Source organism: Centruroides vittatus, unplaced genomic scaffold (assembly GCF_030686945.1).
Source record: "Centruroides vittatus isolate TY-2023 unplaced genomic scaffold, ASM3068694v2 contig_862, whole genome shotgun sequence".
NCBI lineage: Eukaryota > Metazoa > Arthropoda > Arachnida > Scorpiones > Buthidae > Centruroides > Centruroides vittatus.
The window spans coordinates 1,141,025-1,160,000 of NW_027122562.1; the positions used below are offsets into that span (position 1 = coordinate 1,141,025).

At 28.7% G+C, this 18,976-nt stretch overlaps 2 protein-coding genes across 2 annotated transcripts in view; both read right to left on the reverse strand.

Annotated features, from left to right (window-relative positions):
• Positions 1-20: 20 nt before the first annotated feature.
• On the reverse strand, positions 21-7,816 carry LOC136982706 (gem-associated protein 2-like). Its single transcript, XM_067279279.1, has 5 exons — positions 7,751-7,816; positions 7,187-7,276; positions 3,361-3,420; positions 172-363; positions 21-92 (listed from the first exon to the last, which is right to left on the reverse strand). The coding sequence occupies exons 1-5, from the start codon at positions 7,814-7,816 to the stop codon at positions 21-23; spliced, it is 480 nt and encodes a 159-aa protein (XP_067135380.1).
• Positions 7,817-9,746: 1,930 nt separating this feature from the next.
• LOC136982667 (uncharacterized protein KIAA2012-like) overlaps positions 9,747-18,976 on the reverse strand; it is a 9,504-nt gene continuing 274 nt past the window's right edge. Inside the window, exons 2-4 of the mRNA XM_067279231.1 lie at positions 16,070-16,264; positions 15,694-15,995; positions 9,747-10,295 (exon numbers count right to left, since the gene is read on the reverse strand). Coding sequence (XP_067135332.1) covers positions 9,832-10,295; positions 15,694-15,995; positions 16,070-16,224 — 921 coding nt within the window. The 5' untranslated portion in view covers positions 16,225-16,264 and the 3' untranslated portion in view covers positions 9,747-9,831. The remainder of the gene's footprint in view (positions 10,296-15,693; positions 15,996-16,069; positions 16,265-18,976) is intronic.

Here is an 18,976-nt window from a genome sequence, read left to right on the forward strand (position 1 = left end):
ATTTATTAAACTGCAGATACTTACCTGTGTGGTGTAAAACCTGTTACTTCTAACCAACTTATATGATAATTTAATACTTGTTCTATGAGCAGCTATAAAATAATATAAAAACTGAGATTTAAAACAAGAGAAATATTTGATTTAAAAATCTGAAAAGTTTCTGAAACTAACTTGTGACATAGCACACACAATACTGAGTGATGGAAGAACACCAGTTTCTTTCAAATTTTTTTCAGAAAGTTTGTTATCTATTCCAGAAATACTTGTATTGTCATCATCATCTATTATGTTTCCAGGTTGAACATTACTGGCATGGCCACCAAAACACAGTTGACACCAACCAATATCATCATCTATTTTTGGCTAAAGATATTAAATAAATTTAATATAATTTAAATTAAATGATCTTAGATATTTATATTATTAAACTTGAATATTTTCTATTATGATAAATTCAGACAATGCCTTCAATTAAATTTCAGAAAAATAAAATGATTACATGTAAAAGTTATTATTTTTTTTTATAGTTTAATGCTTTTGATCTTCATAAGAGTTATTTGGTATATTTATTTATCTGTCAAAAATACTTCTGATGACAAATAAGGAAAATTCAAAAGAATATATTATAAAAAATGTTAAATTCTTTATGCAATCATTTATTCGTTTATTTTTTGATAAGTTGAATCAGAAAATAACTTCATATACAGTAGAGAGTCGTTAATCGGAACGCCGATAATTGGAATAGCCGGTAATTGGAACGATTTTCAGTCGAACTGTGTCATGCTGAATCGAATGTTTTTGATACTAGATTTACTTCTAAAGTATAATTTTCATGTTTTTATATTCTTCAATATATTTATTTTGTTTGTACAAAATAAAGAAATAATTTTTAACGATACAATAGCCTCGATTAGTATTATAAAAATTTTCGTTAGGCTTAAAATCGACGAAAATTCAACACAAAGCAACACGCAATGGAGAAAAATTCAACACGAAGCGACACGCAATGGAGAAAAATTTGAACATCAGACAGGTTAATGTATTTTTTCGTACATAATGGGTAATCGGAACAACCCCAGTCCCCAATTGATTCCGATTTTCGACTCTCTACTGTATCTCATTATTTCAGATACCAAACTCATAATACTCAAAAATAAATTTAATCTTATTCCATAGAAGCATTTAAAAATAAAAAGAATATTGTCTATAATTATAGTACAGTCTATGTGAAGAAGGCACCTAAAACATGGCTATCAATATTCAACAATGGTCCATTATTTTAGAAGCGAAATTTATGTCAAATGCCTTAAACCTGAAATATATACAGTCAAATTTCATGAATTCAAACTTGATTAATTCAAATTTTTTGATAACTTGAATTCTATAAATTCTCCTTGAGTTTCCTATTAAATGTAATTTTTACTTGTTTAATTCAAATGTTTAAAAATAATTTTTGGATTATTCAAAGCTAGAATATCTTATTTTAGAAATTTGAAGCTGGAATAGCTTAATTCATACTGAGCAAATAGAAAAAAGCAAATTCAAAAAGTGAAAAACAAATACAAAACTGGTCAAATAACAAAAAGCAAAAAGTGATTGCAAATATTCAGCAGCCAATCATTTATGAATATAAGAGAAACATCATCGATAAAAACAAAACATTTCCAACATCTGATCTTAACTACTAGAAACACAACACAACAATGGCAACGTGATAAGTGGCAAAATATTTTTGCTAGCAAAACAGTTCAACAGTTTTGAACTTCAAAGTGCTATGAGAAATGGTAAAATTCACCAGAAATGACTTTATTTATGATTATTCACTCTGTTTTTTGCTATCACCAGTGATTCATTCTCAGTGTGAATTAAGCTAGACAAGAAAATGTGACAACCAAAGCAATTACATTGTATATGTATTACTTAATAATTAGCAATGAAATTGTTTAATTAAAATTTTGGATAATTTAATTATTTTGCACGCCCTTTCAACTTTGAATTAACCAAATTTGACTGAATATATATATTTTTTCTAAGCCTGTAAATGTTGGTAAATTTTTCATTTATAATGCTTTCTATATACATATAAAAATGTATATTGATTACATTAAAAATATATTATATAATGCTATTATTATTATTTTCTGCATTGTTCATTAATATTAAACTCTGCTAATATTAAAAAAATTTATTTTCATCTAAATAACATGTTTGTTTAAGTATATAACAAAACATCAAATTTGGAAACTGAATAAGTAATATGTCTTAAACACTTATTTGTGAAAATGAATTTCTCCTATTTGACATCACATTTCTTTGAAGTGCTTTCCTCATGAAGACAGATTATATATTGTGATTTCAATAAATATAAATATCTATTCCATGTAGAAATTCTTTATATTGCATGGTTCTGAATTGTTAATTTTTTTATACTCATATATAAGCACATATTAATTCCTTTAATTTTCATGTCAATTATTAGTTATCAGTAATGAACTTTTAATTAAGCAATTTTTAATAATACAGTATTATCCGAAGATAGTACAGAGCATCGATTATCCGAATATTGGAAACTAGAACATCGGTTAACTGAAAGTGTTCCAGTTGGCAAATTCAAACTTGCACTAGTGCTGTGGTGCTGCAATCTTTGGCTATGTCTTGGGCTACTCCAATATTATTTTTGTTGGTGTGTGTGTTTTAGCCGGCAGCACTGGCACGACCATGAGAGGGTACTTAAGGATGCGCCAATATTTGAACGAGGCTTTTCCTCCCATAGTGAATGGTGAGTTTTGCTTGTTTTGTGTGGTGTTTTTCTGAGGACTGTGTGTCAGGACATATGTTGTGCTGAATTGGAATGGTTTTGATACTACATTAATTTCCAAAATATAATTTTTTTGTTTTTATATTTTTCAATATATTTATTTTGTTTGTGCAAAATAAAGAAATAATTTTTAATGAAACAATAACCATGATTATTATTTTTTTTTAAATTTTCGTTAGGGCTTAACATCAATGAAAATTCAACATGAAGTGACACCCAACGGAAAAAAATTTCAACATGGGATAGGTTAATATGTTTTCATACATGATCAATTATCCGAACAACCCCAGTCCTGAATTGTTTCAAATAATCAATGCTCTACTGTACTTTCTAGAGAAAACATACAAGTGACATAAAAAAATTTTAACTCTTAAAAAACAAAAATAAATTCTGATTAGAAATTTAGCTAAGAAATATTTTTGAATCATTATATAATAAAAAAGAATCTATGAATATTCTATCTATGAAAATCTATGAAATTCATAAAATTTACAGATAATTTAATTTTATAAAAGATTTTATTATAAGGAAATTATACTTACTAATATAGTTTTTAGCTTGATATTCTTTTCTTCTAAATTCTTTTTATATTTTGATAATTTCTGAAAAGTAAATATATAATATTAATAAATACGGTAACTGAAAAATTCATAAAATTAAATTATTTTAATAAGAAAAGTTCAAATTAATCATTAAAGAATAAACAATTTTATTAAAAGTATAAACATACAACCAACAATTGCCTGAATGATCAAGCTAGAATTTGGCTAATTAAATGATTAATATAAAGCAATTTGTCACTAGAGGAAGGCGTTAAGCACCATCTCTTGATTAAATTAACAATTATAATTTTAATAATTTATTAATTAATTTAGAACCTCCTGGAATAAAAGAACTGACCTGGGGGTGGGGCTTAAACCCGCAACCTCCGCTTGCCGTGTAGTTTGCTTGCCAGTTGCACCACAATTTACACTAATCATTTAATTAGCCAAATTCTAACCCAATCATTCAGGCAATCATTGGTTGTATCTATGTATACTTATCAAGCTTAAACGATGCAAAAAGTTCACTGAGTTCAGCGTTATATCCACGTTTGCTTGTCGCAAGTACTTTCGACGAACCTTACTGTCGTCGTCTTCAGGCGAGATCGTAAATTTGCCGAAAAACTTTAAAAAGAAACAAATTAAAAATAAAAAAAAAACTATGTTTTTTTTGAATTTTTAATTTACGTTCGTAATGGCTTTGGTAAAGCTTTATGCGTTCCATTCTGCATCGATTTGTTTCTTTTTAAAGTTTTTCGGCAAATTTACGATCTTGCCTGAAGACGACGACAGTAAGGTTCGTCAAAAGTACTTGCGACAAGCAAACGTGGATATAACGCTGAACTCAGTGAACTTTTTGCATCGTTTATACGGTCTTTGGCGTGAATATTGTCGTACCAACACTTATCAAGCTTTAAGATGTCTATTATATAAAAGTATAAAATTTAAAAAAATTAATAATTCAATTTTGTTTCATTGAAAAAGTGTTTGATTACTTAAACAAACACACTTAAATTCAAATTCTATTTTGAAATTTCAGAAATATTCAGTGAATTTTTATGTAAAATAGTAATTACATTTATATATCTATCTGGACAGGCTGATAGTTTTTGTAGGCATGCCATAATAATGTTCAATGTTTGAATGATGAGTAATAACTAACATACAATGTTAAATAATCATAAATAAATATATATCTTTATTAATAACAAAACAGTTTAAAAACTTTATCATATTTGATTTCATTTAGATGAATATTTATTTATAAAACTTTAATAAAAGGTACAAATCAGAAATTATTTTATACCAAAATTAATATATTGCTGCTGAGAACATTAGTGACATAACTCTGGAAAATAGCTTCTTTCATTGTTTTTGTCAAAACAATAGTTCAGTATGAATGAAAGATTTCAATCTTTCATTCATACTACAGTAGAGAGTTGAAAATCGGAATCAATTAAGGACTGGGGTAGTTCAGATTAGTCATTTGTTCCGATTACCGAAATTATGTACGAAAAAATATATTAATCTGTCCGATGTTCAAATTTTTCTCCGTTGCGTGTCGCTTCGTGTTGAATTTTCATCGATTTTAAGCCTAACGAAAATTTTTATAATAATAATCGAGGCTATCGTATCGTTAAAAATTATTTCTGCATTTTGTACAAACAAAATAAATATATTGAAGAATATAAAAACATGAAAATTATACTTTAGAAGTAAATTTAGTATCAAAAACGTTCGATTCAGCACGACACAGTCCAACTGAAAATCGTTCCAATTACCGGCGATTCCGATTACCGGCATTCCGATTAATAACTCTCTACTGTATTTGAGTTATCAAGCAAATACTTCACAAAACTAGATGATAAAACAAATATACTTCCACAGTACCATTATCTAATACAGCAATTTTATTTCTCTGAAAAATATTTCATAAATATTTATAATTTAATCATGTCAACCATCTAGGCACATCTGATTGGAGATTTTGAACTTTTTAAATACATCATGTTCTTTAGACTTTTCCATTTTAAATTATACCTGAAGATCTTAGGAGAAGATTGAAAACATTTGTTTTGCAGAGAAATAAAGTTGCTTGACTAGATAAAGAAACTGTGGTTATATATTTAAGTTATGAGTTATCCAATTGATTTTTCTTGTTTGTAACTACAAATTGATTAGTTTCTCTTATCTTTCAAGTTAGTACATAATTTTTTAAATTTTAGTTACACCACTAAAGCATAAAAATATGAATAAGATTTAAAGATTTTTGTGATGGAATAATGACATAATAAATATATTTTACTAAATTGATTGAGTGTCTCATAGTGCACATAACTCAAAATTGACAATTTTGGAGTTTTGTCACTAATGTTATAGGAAACAATATAAAATAATTCATTTTATAATTTTTCTTATTGAATAGTAAACAATAAAGTTAGTAAAATTATAGAAAGAATATATATTAAAAGTATGAACTTTTTTAATTTGAAAATTTTATCACTCTTATGAATTTGTATATTTTTATAAAATACTTTCTATTATTCGTTTATAAAAATTTTTTCTATCAGAATCAAGTGTGTCTGTAAATGATTACTCATATTACAATTTGCCACTGAATTTTATTAGTAATGGTAAGTTAACAAAATTTCAACAAATTATATGTCAGTTACTTGGATAAATGTGAGAACAAAAAATTCATGTTAAATTTTTATTTCTTGTACAAAAAGCTTAATTCTTATGAAAATAATTTAATATTTGTACTTAATTTTTCTTAGAAATAAATTTTATTCTTCAGATATTTCTTTTCAATTTTCTTGTTTATAGCTATGTCATATGCACTATGTCATATTCCAAGTGATTGGAAAATTATGTCAAGGGATTGTATATACTGTATGCCTAGTAGGTCCTTAAACATCAATTTAACTGACAAACACAGCTAGCTACAGTTATGAACACAATGTGTAATTATAGTAAAATAACTAGGTGCTACAAGATGAGATCACTTGCAGCACCTTTAATGATAAAATTTGAAAGTTAGTACTCCTATCTTAAAAAAACTGCATTATACAGAAAAAAGTCAATTACAAAGTTGTAGAGCATAATTGATTTAGTACAAAAGGACATCCTGCATACACAAATAACTTGAATAGAAAGCATCAAATGCTAATTTGTTGGTATTCAATTCCCTTCAATGTTATGTCACTAATCACATCACAAAGCAGCAAATTCTGAAAAATAGAGACAGAATATAAAATACACATTTGTATCTGGGATAGAGCTAATATTGCTAATTGGAATAATTTGCCATGTCTATGTTGCTTTTTTCTTGAAAATTTTACAGTGCTTTGTAAAATTTTCTACTTGTTGTGCATCACATCAGCACTCAAGCTTTTGGATTTTTAAGGTGTTTGGTTTTCGGTGGTCAGGTTGAATAAAGAATTCTCAACCTGTACAACAGTTTACATAACTATCGTACAGTTTGTCTCATGGATTTATGGGGTGATTGTATAAAAGCATCTTGAATTGCATTCACTGTTTCTTCAGAACAAACAATCTATCAGTGCTTTTCCTTTCCTCAATCAACCCAAAACTTTTCCATCCAACAATTTAATAATCTTAGTCTGGAGGATTCTAGTAGACCTGGCTCTAAACATTCTTTGCACAGTCACAGATTTTGCTTCAAATAACCAAATAGTACACAGAGCACTCTTAAAACTATAATTACACAAAATTCAATATTAGAAAATTAAAGCATATTATAATCAGGGAAATCATTTGTGGACATGGTACTGCTTCAATGTATAGGTTAATTAAAAATATTCACCTGTCTAACTTGTGAAAAATCAGCAATTTGTTTTTGTTGCCAATATTTAGAAGGAGCAAAACCTTTTGGTGCTGGTAAGCAACCGGTTGACTGGAAATAAAATATATTTATTATCAATTATAATGTATGAAAAACTAATTTCTAAAAATTATGACATAAAATTTTTTAATAATGAAAATATTCCTATTAAAATCTTGAATATAGCTATATTATATTAACATAAAAATAAAAATTACCTTACTCTGTTTTTAAAATATTAAAATAATTTGTGTGTTAAATTATAAAAAATTCAAGTAATAAAATTTATTTATACTTTATTACAAAAACTTCAATAATTTTATGGTTGAATACATATAATTTTATATACTTTATTCATTTTGCATTTTGTTTATTGATAGCAGGCATGCAATGCTATCAAGCCACTAATATATACATGACGTCTGTATTAAATCCTTTTGTTTTGATATGGATTGTATTTGTATTCATTACAGCTAAATAATTATAAGGATTTTCAAAAATAAGTATCTGAAATCATCCAATAATTAAATAATACTATTTTTATACTTTTGAACTGCCATCCCATTCGCCCAAAATGTTCCTTAATGTGTTGCACAGATCCACGTAATGCATATCCTTAAACAACTCTTAATTGTACTAAAAAATAAAATGTTAATCCATATAGTACACCCTTTGTGCTTTAACTGGAAATCTAGAAATTTTGTAATACTAAATAAATTTATTAAAAATGAAACAAGAATTTGTATATATTAATAAAATATTTTATGCATAAAATTTTTACTGAAATTTCCTGATTTTATTTCAAAATATAATTATGCACATTGGATAGATCTACATTAAGAAAAAGGATTAATTACATGATTTTCCTCTTGAAATTTTATATGAAGAATTTTCAGTTAATTTAGTTAATAAACCTGCTATTAAATTAATAAATTGAAAATTCTGATAAGCAGCACGTAATATTATTATAAGATATATTGTATATGTAGAAGTATGAAGGAAACAGACATCTGTGATTTTAAATATATAAAATCACAGATGATACTATTAGTTGTTTCCTTCATGCTTATACAATATATCTTACAAATAAATATTAAGATAAATGAATAAATTTCTCTTTCAATTTACTTTTTAATATAGAAAACACTGTATTTCTTAATTTATAGAAAATTTTAAATCAAAATAAACTTACTCCATTAACTGTAACTGTCTGGTTGCCTAAAAAACGACTTGTATCTATTTCTGCTTTAACAACTGGACATTGTTTAGCTTCCAATCTATTTAAAATATTGTTTAATGTCAAACATTATCAAACTACATCAAAATTTTCAATAATATAAATTTAGCAAATAATAAAACATAAGAATAAATAATATTTTGATTATGTAATTACAAAAATATAATTTCAAAAAGTTCACAAATAAGTTAAATACAATATCTAACATTTAAAGAAATAGTAATTAGTTTTACATATAATTAAGTAAGATAAATATCTTACCTTACATTTATTTACATATATGTAAATGTGTTGGCATTGGTATTGTCATGATGGCATCATTGTGATAATACCATTGTAAATATAAATGGTATTATTAAGGTAACATTGGCATTGTGATAATACTATTTGTACAAATTATTTTAATTAATAAAAAAAAACTAATTAAAACTTTGATTTTATTAAAAAACCATTAATTAATATTTCTGTAATGCTTAATTATGAATGAAAACTTATGAATATGGTACTACACTGAAGAACTGATTATTTAAATAGTGAAGAAATCATTTCCATGTTTTTTCCCATGTGAATTTGTTCTGTTTAAAATGCTGTTGCTGAATGTATATTGCAATGACAGAAGTGTAAACAGATTAGAGGAGCATACTTCAAGAATGTGTGTTAAAAGTCTTTTAATAATATTTATGAAGAGAAGTCAGAAAGTAAGGCTTCCTATCTCTTCATTTTAAGCAAAAATAAGTTTATCATCGTCATCATCAATCATTTTATTGTAGTAGGACAGATATCTGTTACAAGGGGTTATATATTACATAAAGAAATATTAAATTATAAGCATAAAAAAATTGAGTTACATTTGAGTTTACCATATCTTGGTAGAAGACATGATACTTTTATATTAAAGAAAATACTGTTAATGTAACAGTTGGAATTATATTGTAAAGGATTTCATTTGTTTGCCAATGAAAGCTATCCTTTGAGAAAAAAGTTAAAGCATCCTTTTTCTAATATGAATCTTACTGATGAACAAGCCAGTTGGAATCTAAAAATGTCAAAAGTATGTAAATGTGTAGAATGGAGTTCTGGAAAATTAGTACAACAATTTGTCTTTGTAGAAATCAGAAATTACTATTTCAACCAGTAGGCAAATATACATTGTTGCTGTATTGTTGACAAATGCACATACTGGTTTGCATAGAAGTGCAATTTTAATATTTTAATTTCGAATCACTAAATATTAATTATTTTTAATAAAAATTTATTTGTAAAATTATACATATTAAATTGACACACAGGAAAAATAAAAGTAAGTATCATTCATTGATTTCTTTTATTTTAATACATTTAAAACTCAAAATATAAGTACTAAAAAAGTACTTAATAAAAAAAAAAATATTTATTTGCTATTACATGCTTTATTAATCTTGGAATTAGCAAATGCCATTAAGACCTTACATAGTGATTCTGTCACTTGCATTTGCTGTTTTCTTTCTTCCATCTCTACTTTCCATTTTTCTTGTTCAAATTCTAATTTTTGTCGTTTGTACTGAAGTTCTTCACGTTTTAATTCAATGTTATCTCTATGAATTTGTAACTGAATTTCACTTTCACAACGAATTTTTTCTGCGAGATACTGCCACACTCCTTTTGTTTCTTTATTTCTGCTTTTTCTTGAAGATTCTGTATGCTTCCTAAATAAATCCTGAGGTAATGGTTCAATTGCATCTTGTGACTCATTTGATCCATTGTTAGATTGTATTTCTACAAAATTGTTGGAATCTGCCAACTGTGTGAGAGTAGTTTGTGCTGAAAGAACTGTGTTATCAGGAAGTACACAATCATCTTTATCTTCACTATTTGCTGTGGATAAAAGACTTATTTAAATAACTTTCTTTTTTAACTTTAAAATTAAAATATTTTTAAATATAAAAGATGTAGTAGTAAAAATTTTGTACAAGTACAATTTTATTGAATATATATCAACAATAAATATTTATAAATGTATTATTTTGTTCTAAATATAGTACATTTTTCAAAATTTCTAGCTCTAAGAGCTGAATTGTATAGGTTCTTTCTAACCAGGCCTGCCGTAGGCAGGCATGCAAGGTGTGCACTGCATGTGGGCGGCAAGGCAAGTCCAGGGGGCGGCAAATCGAGCAATCGATCACGTGATATTCAAAGTCATTATCATTACCCACCCCACCTATAGCATAAGAAATGTCTTTGCATGGAGAAAAAAATCCGACAGGTGCGCAATTACTATTTTCTTATTTATATTAGAGTGTTAACAGCACCATCTATTGGCATTTATCAGAACTAAGATGCAATGCAAACCGTCTGTTGGCACCCAAAAGCCAAGTACCCATAGTCGTGCTCTATGAGAGAAGTTGACAGGACTGGCAAAATTAGGGATTCCCCACAGAGCTTCCCTTTCAATTTGTACTTGTACGCATTCGAACAGTTCTATTGCATATCAAATTGCAATTATTTTGTTAATAATTCTTCTGGCATGGGTCTAGGTATAATTAATGATATTTTAACTTGGTTAGTGTGATTATAATTCAATGTATCATGTCAGTGCTAAATAAAAGTGCAAAAAACTTGTAATTATGGTAAATACCTATGTTTATTTATCAGCTTATCACAATAACTATAATTTCATAATCATGCTTTTTCATGCAGTTTTTGCAAATACCTACCTAAACTAAACCTAAAGCATTGGTCTAAATTTTCTAACTTTTTAAACTAAGCTTTAAATACATGTAACCAATCTCCAATGCAAAAATGAATCAGTTTAATAATATCAAAAGTTGCAGACAGAGCAAATATAATATCCCACTATCAGTCTGACCACGCACATGGTAGGGTTTCATAGTCAGTACAGGCTATACAAAATTCTTACAAGACATCTGAGCCAAAACTCGATGTATTTTAAAAATACAAAGTTAATTTTGCAGTTCATTTATACGGAATTTCTATGAACTTTTTACAGACTCAACTACATGGTTAAGTTGGTCAATTATTACTCATAAACTAGAAAAGCCTACTTATTCCTGATAGTTTTCCTTTTAAATTGGTTATGTTTGCATATTATTGTATTAAAAATTTTTAAAAATACTTAGTTTACAAAAAATTTCAGGAACCGCAGAAAAGGAAAAACTTTCAGGAGTGCAATTTTGACAGCAAAAATGAGAAAAGGAGGTACAGAAAGAAAAACTGGTGGATTCTATAACGAAATTTTTAAGCAAGCCAGAAAAAAAGGAAATGGAATGTCAAGAAAATATTTACATAGCTTCAACAAGCACAGTGTTAAATCCAGAAGCTATGGAGGTATCTGAAGAAAATTTTGTATGTTGTAATTCTTCTTCAGAAGGAGACTCCAGTAAAACTAAAACAAGAGAAGGTACTACTGAAGAACCTGTAAGCAATTTATCATTGTCATTAATATGTAGCAGTTTAGATTGTCGTAATGATCCCGGTTTGTGGCCTGCCAGTATGACTAATGATCTTGTTAATATTTTGGTTAGTCGTGGTCCCGTACAGGTGTTTAACTACAATTTTCCCACTAATGATGCTGGAAGAAAATTTGCAGATAATTATTATTATAGAAATCTTCCCAATGGAGAAAAAATTAACAGAGAATGGCTTATTTACTCTATTTCAAAAGATTCAGTCTATTGTTTTTGTTGTAAAATATTTGATAAAACTGTAAGTAGTTTGCTTTAAACAGTTTTTCTGATTGGCAGCATTTATCATTAACATTGAAAAGACATGAAACAAGCGTTTCCCACAGTGAAAATGTGAAATCGTGGGTACAATTGAATAATATGTTAAAAAATAAAACTACTGTAAATCAAATGCAACTGAGACTATTAGAATTAGAAAGAAAAAAACACAATGGTGTGATGTATTAGAAAAAATCATAGCCGTTATCAAGTTTTATCTCATCAGTGTCTGGCTTTTTGGGCTCATCAAAAATATTATATGAGCATGATAAGGGTAATTTTCTAAAAGCAATCGAAATGATAGCATCCTTTGATTCAGTCATGAGGGAACATATTCACAGAATTCAATCCTCAAAATCTGATTCAAGTCGTATGACTCACAATTTAGGAATCAAATTCAGAATGAAATCATTCATTTACTCAGCAAAACCATAAAAAATTATATACTGGACAAAGTCAGAAAATCAAAATATTTCTCCATCATATGAGATTGCACACTAGATGTAAGTCACACAGAACAAATTACAGTTGTACTCAGGCATGTTCTTTTAAACAATGAAACTAAAAATGTTGAGAAAATTTTGTTGGTTTCTGTCCGATCACCAGCTCCACAGGTGAAGGTCTATTAAATTTTGTTTTGGATTTATTTTCACAATTAAATCTCAACATTCAAAACTTACGCAGTCAATGTTATGATAATGATTCTAATATGTATGGAAAACATAATGGATTGCAAAAAAAACTTTTGGAAATCAATAATCACACATTTTACATTCCATGCTCGGCTCATAGTCTCAATTTAGTAGTCAATGATGCAGCAAATATTACACAGGAAACTGTGAATTTTTTTAATATAATTCAAGAAATTTACGTTTTCTTTTCATCATCTACAAAAAGGTGGTCGATAATTGGCAAACATTTACCAGATTTCAAATTAAAAGCTTTAAGTGCCATGCGATGGTCTAGCAGAATCAATGCAGTCAAACCATTACAGTATCACCTTGAAAAAATATATGATGCTTTGCTGGAAATATCTGATAATTCATTGGAATGGGATTGTACTACATCTCATAAAGCTCATTTGCTTGCTTTGAACATTCAAAATTATAGATTTATTTGCTTGGTTGTAATTTGGTTTGATATTTTAAACGAAATTAATGCTCCGAGCAAAATGATGCAAAGTCCCGCAATAAATACTCAAATCTGCATAAATTTGTTAAATAAGTTTATTGATAAGTTCACAGGATATCGCACAGATGAACACTTTGAAAGGGTGTTAGAAGAAGCTACAAATGTGGCTCACGAACTCAATGTAGAAACAGATTTCCCACCAATAAACACAATTCGTCCAAGAAGAAAACCAACACAAATTCAATATGAACATAGTGATGAAGTTTTACTAGACCCCAAAATCAAATACAAAGTAAAGTTTTTTTTTTTTAAAATACTAGATCAGACATTAACTTCTTTAAAGGATAGATTTGAAGCATTAAAAACATTTACTGACATATTTGGCTTTTTCAGCAATAACTTATTTAATTACACCAATGATGAATTAATGAAACATTGTAAAGATCTAAATCTGAAGCTTAAAGACGATTCAAGTAATGAAACAGACATTGACGATATTGATTTGTTTAATGAAATCAATGCTTTAAAGTTGCATTTTCCAGAAAACCAGTTTAATGATCCACAAACCCTATTACAATATCTTTTTACTAATGAGTTAATTTCAACATTTCCGAACACAGCAATAGCACAAAGAATGTTACTTACATTGTTGGTTTCAGTTGCATTTGGTGAAAGGTCCTTTCCAAAGTTAAAAATTATAAAAAAACTATTTGAGATCAACAATGCACCAGCAAAGACTAAGTAATTTAGCTATAGTTTTAATTGAACTTGAAATCTTAGATAGCTTGGATACAAGGAAATCAATAGCAGATTTCGCAAACATAAAGGCAAGAAGAGTTCAATTTCTGTAGATAAATATTTATACGGTTTTACACTTAAGTAAACAAAAATAACTTAGTAATAAAAATAAATAGTTTTTCTTTGTAAAGTATTTCTTTTCTTTTTTCACACCCTTATGAGACAACACTAAAGAGCCTTTCTGGCAAGCTCAGCGTAGATAGTAGTAATTAAACAGGGCAGCATAATCGGTATTGCACACAGGCATTCAAACAGCTAGCGGCGCTTCTGCGGCCAAATACAGTATGATCCTTATACACAGCATTACTGAAAAAACCAATAGATTTCTGTTCTAATCTGCTAACACATTGCCAAAGTGATATTTCTTTTACATAATTTTTAGGAAAGAAAAAGTGGCAGATGCAAATTACATTGAAAAATGAGGCTCTCAGCAACCAAACAAGGGATTTATTAAAACATTTGACCCAAATTTTAAATGAATATGTACTGGTAACTTTTGTCTCTTTTGTAGATGATTCTGTAAATGTAAAAATAAAAGTTGTACTATATTTGGTTCTATTTTTTTCTTATGAAAAACTTCTGAAACTTGAGAGTCATACTATATTTTGAACAAAATAGTAATTATAAAAAAAAATTATTTAGAAACATGTATATTATTCATTACATAGTATAAACAATATTCAGATATTAGTAAATATGATTGCAATGAGAAGTTATAGCATAAGAAATGTATAATTAAGTTGCTTATTCAAAAATTATATATATTTTAAGATTTATAACAGTGATATATAGTAAAACCTCTAAATCTCAAATTTGAAAGGACCAAAAAAAATGCCAGTTTGAGTTATGGAGAGTTCATATGGAGAGTTCAAAACATTAAAAATTTTTATTCAAATGCAAAGTATAAAATAGTAGAATAAAGCGTGTGATTCTGCAATATATTTAAGTCAATGATATTTATTTGAATCATTATTATAACAATATATAAGGCTGTAACATGATTTAAATAAATATCATGAATTCAGGTATAACATTAAATGACCTCTCTAAGCTGTACTGAAGTTATTCAAAATTTAAGTTTTGCATAATAAATTACATAATTTATCTATAGAAAAATAGCTACAGGAAATTTAGGTAGTTCATGAATAGATTCAATAGATAAATATTAATGTAAAAGACTTCATGAGCTAATAAGCACCGAAAAGAAAATTCAAGATCGTCGCCATGAACAAAAAACCCTGCTCTAAATAGAAATATGAATTACAAGAAAACTAGTATACCCTAATGGAAACTATATAACAAAAACACTAAAATAAACTTTAGCTATTGTGGGGTCTCTTCTCTACAGAAAAAAAACCACTAACATTTTCACCAGGCAGAGAACAACTTTTAAGCTGCTTAATAATGCTAATGGAAAGTTATATTTAATAGATTTTCACTAAATTGCCAACTTGATGTCATTGGCTTGCTTATCTAGCTGTATTAAAGCAATGTAAGTAGAGATTCACGTAACTTAATAGGTTTATTACAGACTTATTAGAGATTTTAATGTAAATATTTTTAATAATTAACTATTCATTTTTTGATTTCATAATTATATTTACTGGCATTTTCATGAATTACTCCTGAAGTAGCATCAGGAATTTCTTTAGCAATTTCAACATCTGCTTGTTTTCTTTTAACTACATCCATCCTTGGTCTTCCTGTTTTGTTTAATTTTGATATTGCATCAGCTTCTACTATCTGTTCATAATTTTGCCACACAGTCATGAGATCATGCATTTTTATACCCCATTTGGTATTAAGTCGTTCTCGACCACTCTCCGTATCCTCTGTATATTTCTTAAACTTCTTTACTTGATCTAGCATATGCTCTTTTAATAATCGCAGACTGCAAAATTTAAATCTAAAATTAAATATATATATCAGTTACTATCCATTTAATTAAGTAATATATTTAATATAGTTTAGGTTTCTTACCTTGGATTACCTTGACATAATATGAAATGAACATTCTGCCATAGTTCATTTTTATTCTTTGAAGTGTGTTTGCAAATATTATTGAATAATTCTTGGATTGCTTCAAGCCTTTCGGCATCAGTAAAACGAAAGCGTGTCTTCTTCTCACTTGCCATGTTTGAAAAAGTGATGTCAATCTTTCATTACATCTAGACCCTGTTATAAGCAAAGGACTACTCTGACTGGCTATTGTTACAACCTTATCTTATAATATAAGCTTATAATGGAGAACTTTGCTTATATAACAGAAAATACCAATGCAGAAACTTGCTATTAATTTACTCATCTAAAGAAATATGATTACTGTATTCAGCAGCACCCACAGACTACACAAAAGGAAGCTCAAAAGCTATTAAAAAAAAAAAGGCATCATACATTATGCAAGAAGCTTCACCAAATTGCCAATCATCAATGTTTGGCAGGCTAACTAGAAGCATTTTGTATGCTCTGTCAGTGGAACTTTTCCTTTCTGTCAGCATTTTTAAAGAATTTGATATTATTACACAAACACTTCATTTAATGAGTCTAACATCAATATATACACCGAAGACATACTATATATTTTATTAGAAATGACTGAAGAGAATCAGAATGACCTCAGATTCCTTCAATTGGGAAAGACTCAAGACTAATATGTATGTAGGTTAGTGTATGTATGAGAATTTTAACTCAATGTGATAAGATAAATGAAATCTTTAAGTCTGGCAAGTCCTTAATGCAATCATGTTTATGGTTAAATCAATTATGGTCAACTCATCAGCAGAAGGAAATAAGTTACTTTTACAGTTATACCAAATTATTGATCAGCACCACAATTTCTCCACTTGAAAAGAAGAAACATCTGATTCATAACTTAAGAATATATAGGACATATGGTATGAACTTCCTCAAGAAAAGAACCATCCCCAGCCTTACTATTTTACAAGGGTTTGTAATCTTTGTAAAATAGTAAGACTGAGGATGGTTTCACCACAACATTGCAGGACCTCTCCTGCATTGATGTGCAGCAAAAAGAAAAGATATTCAGTATGATTAAAAAAAAAAAAAACAAATAGGAAATAAATAACAAATGTACATTGCACTGTAACAAAAGAAATTACTGTATTAACAAAGCAAAACATAGCACAAAGGCATATAAGAGGAGCCACTCACCATGCAATATCAAGATTCGTGACACATCATAAATCTACATGTAGATTTATAATATGTTCCATAAAATATTTGACCTTTTTTAAATTGTGATGTTCAAGCTTATAAAGCTATTTCCATATTCTTGACAGTGTTCATGGCAATAACTTTATAAGATATCATATGCAGAGATAACATTAAATTTTGTTTATTAAAGGTATTTAATATAAGCAATGTGCAATATCAGTATTAAAAGAATTTTTTCAATTTTTATGCTGTCAGCATTTCTCTACAAACATCCCAGCTATTTCCCCATTCTAAAGTATGGCTTCAAACTATGGTTTATCAGATCAGCACTCCCACAAGGTTTTTTTTTAACTCTTTCTGCCCTGTGGACACTAAAGGGCCTCTTTTAGCAAGCCCATTATGAGTTTGGCCAGACCCACAATGAGGCAGCTGGGTGGTGAGGGATGGGACCCAATGTATCTGAATGGACCACCCCCAAAAAATTCCTGGGGATTTTTCGATCCATCCGGAATCAATCCCGGGTTCCCCAGAGCAGTAGACTGCCAACTTGACTACTTGGCCATCCAGCTGTCACTGATTGCAATTGGGACCAACTTGACCTCAAAAACAAGGAACATTCCTTGTTCTCAAAATCAAGTTTTGGTGAATGTATGACAAAGTTGCTTGGATAATGGACAAATATTGTTTGTTAGTTTCTTTTATATTTGCAGAATAGAATAGAAGTCATGAATTTTCTGGGATATGCAATAGATTACACCCTGTGGAATTTCGGGATTTTGAGTATATATCTAAACTCAGGGCACCGAGACGAGTTCAACAATACCCTACTTTTGTATCAGAGACGAAAAATAAGAAAGTTATCATACTTATTTAATGCTATCATGCAGACGGCACCATAGTTGCTAGTGCCGCCATCTTGCGGTAAAGTCTGCAAATCATTAAAAAAAGCACTATGAAAGGCAAGAAATTGCACGAACAGTCAAATGCCACGTCCTTTTTTTTTCTTTTGTTCAACAACTACCGTGAATCAATAACTAGTGACATTAAATAATCGGGGACCTGCCGGCGGGAGTCCATCGAGAGCACAAACAGTCGCGACTATTAATTGATACATGCTAGTTATTGATATGTGTGTACAAGAACTACCGTGAATCAATAACTAGTGATGTTAAACACTCGGCAGCCTGCCAGTGGCTCCCCTCCGGGAAATCCGTTGGGAGTGCGAACAGTCAAACACTACCTAGTGGAAAACTAAAATGGTGTAAAATGCATTGTGAAAGGCAAGAAATTGTAAATATGATAACTTTCTTATTTTTTGTCTCCAGTCCAAAAGTAGGGTACTGTTGAACTCGTCTCAGTCCAGAGTTCAAATATATACTCAAAATCCCGAAATTCCACAGGAAGTAATCTATAGTACAGCCATTTTCTGTTTGTTTATAATGGAATTTGGGCCCATTTGGGGATTAGAAAAAGAGCAAAACAAGACAAAAACGGAGGAAGTGGCCAAAGTGCCACGATGTACAGTAAAGGCACCCCTGACTGTATTTGTACATTAACTTAAATTAAAATGGAATAAATATTTTTATTTATTAACAGTTTACAGTATATAATTGATATGAAAACAACTGAAGCAAGCAATTCGGCAAGTAATACAAGCTTAGATTTTAAGTTTATATTTCATATTTCAGATGTTATAAGAAGTCTTAGAATGAA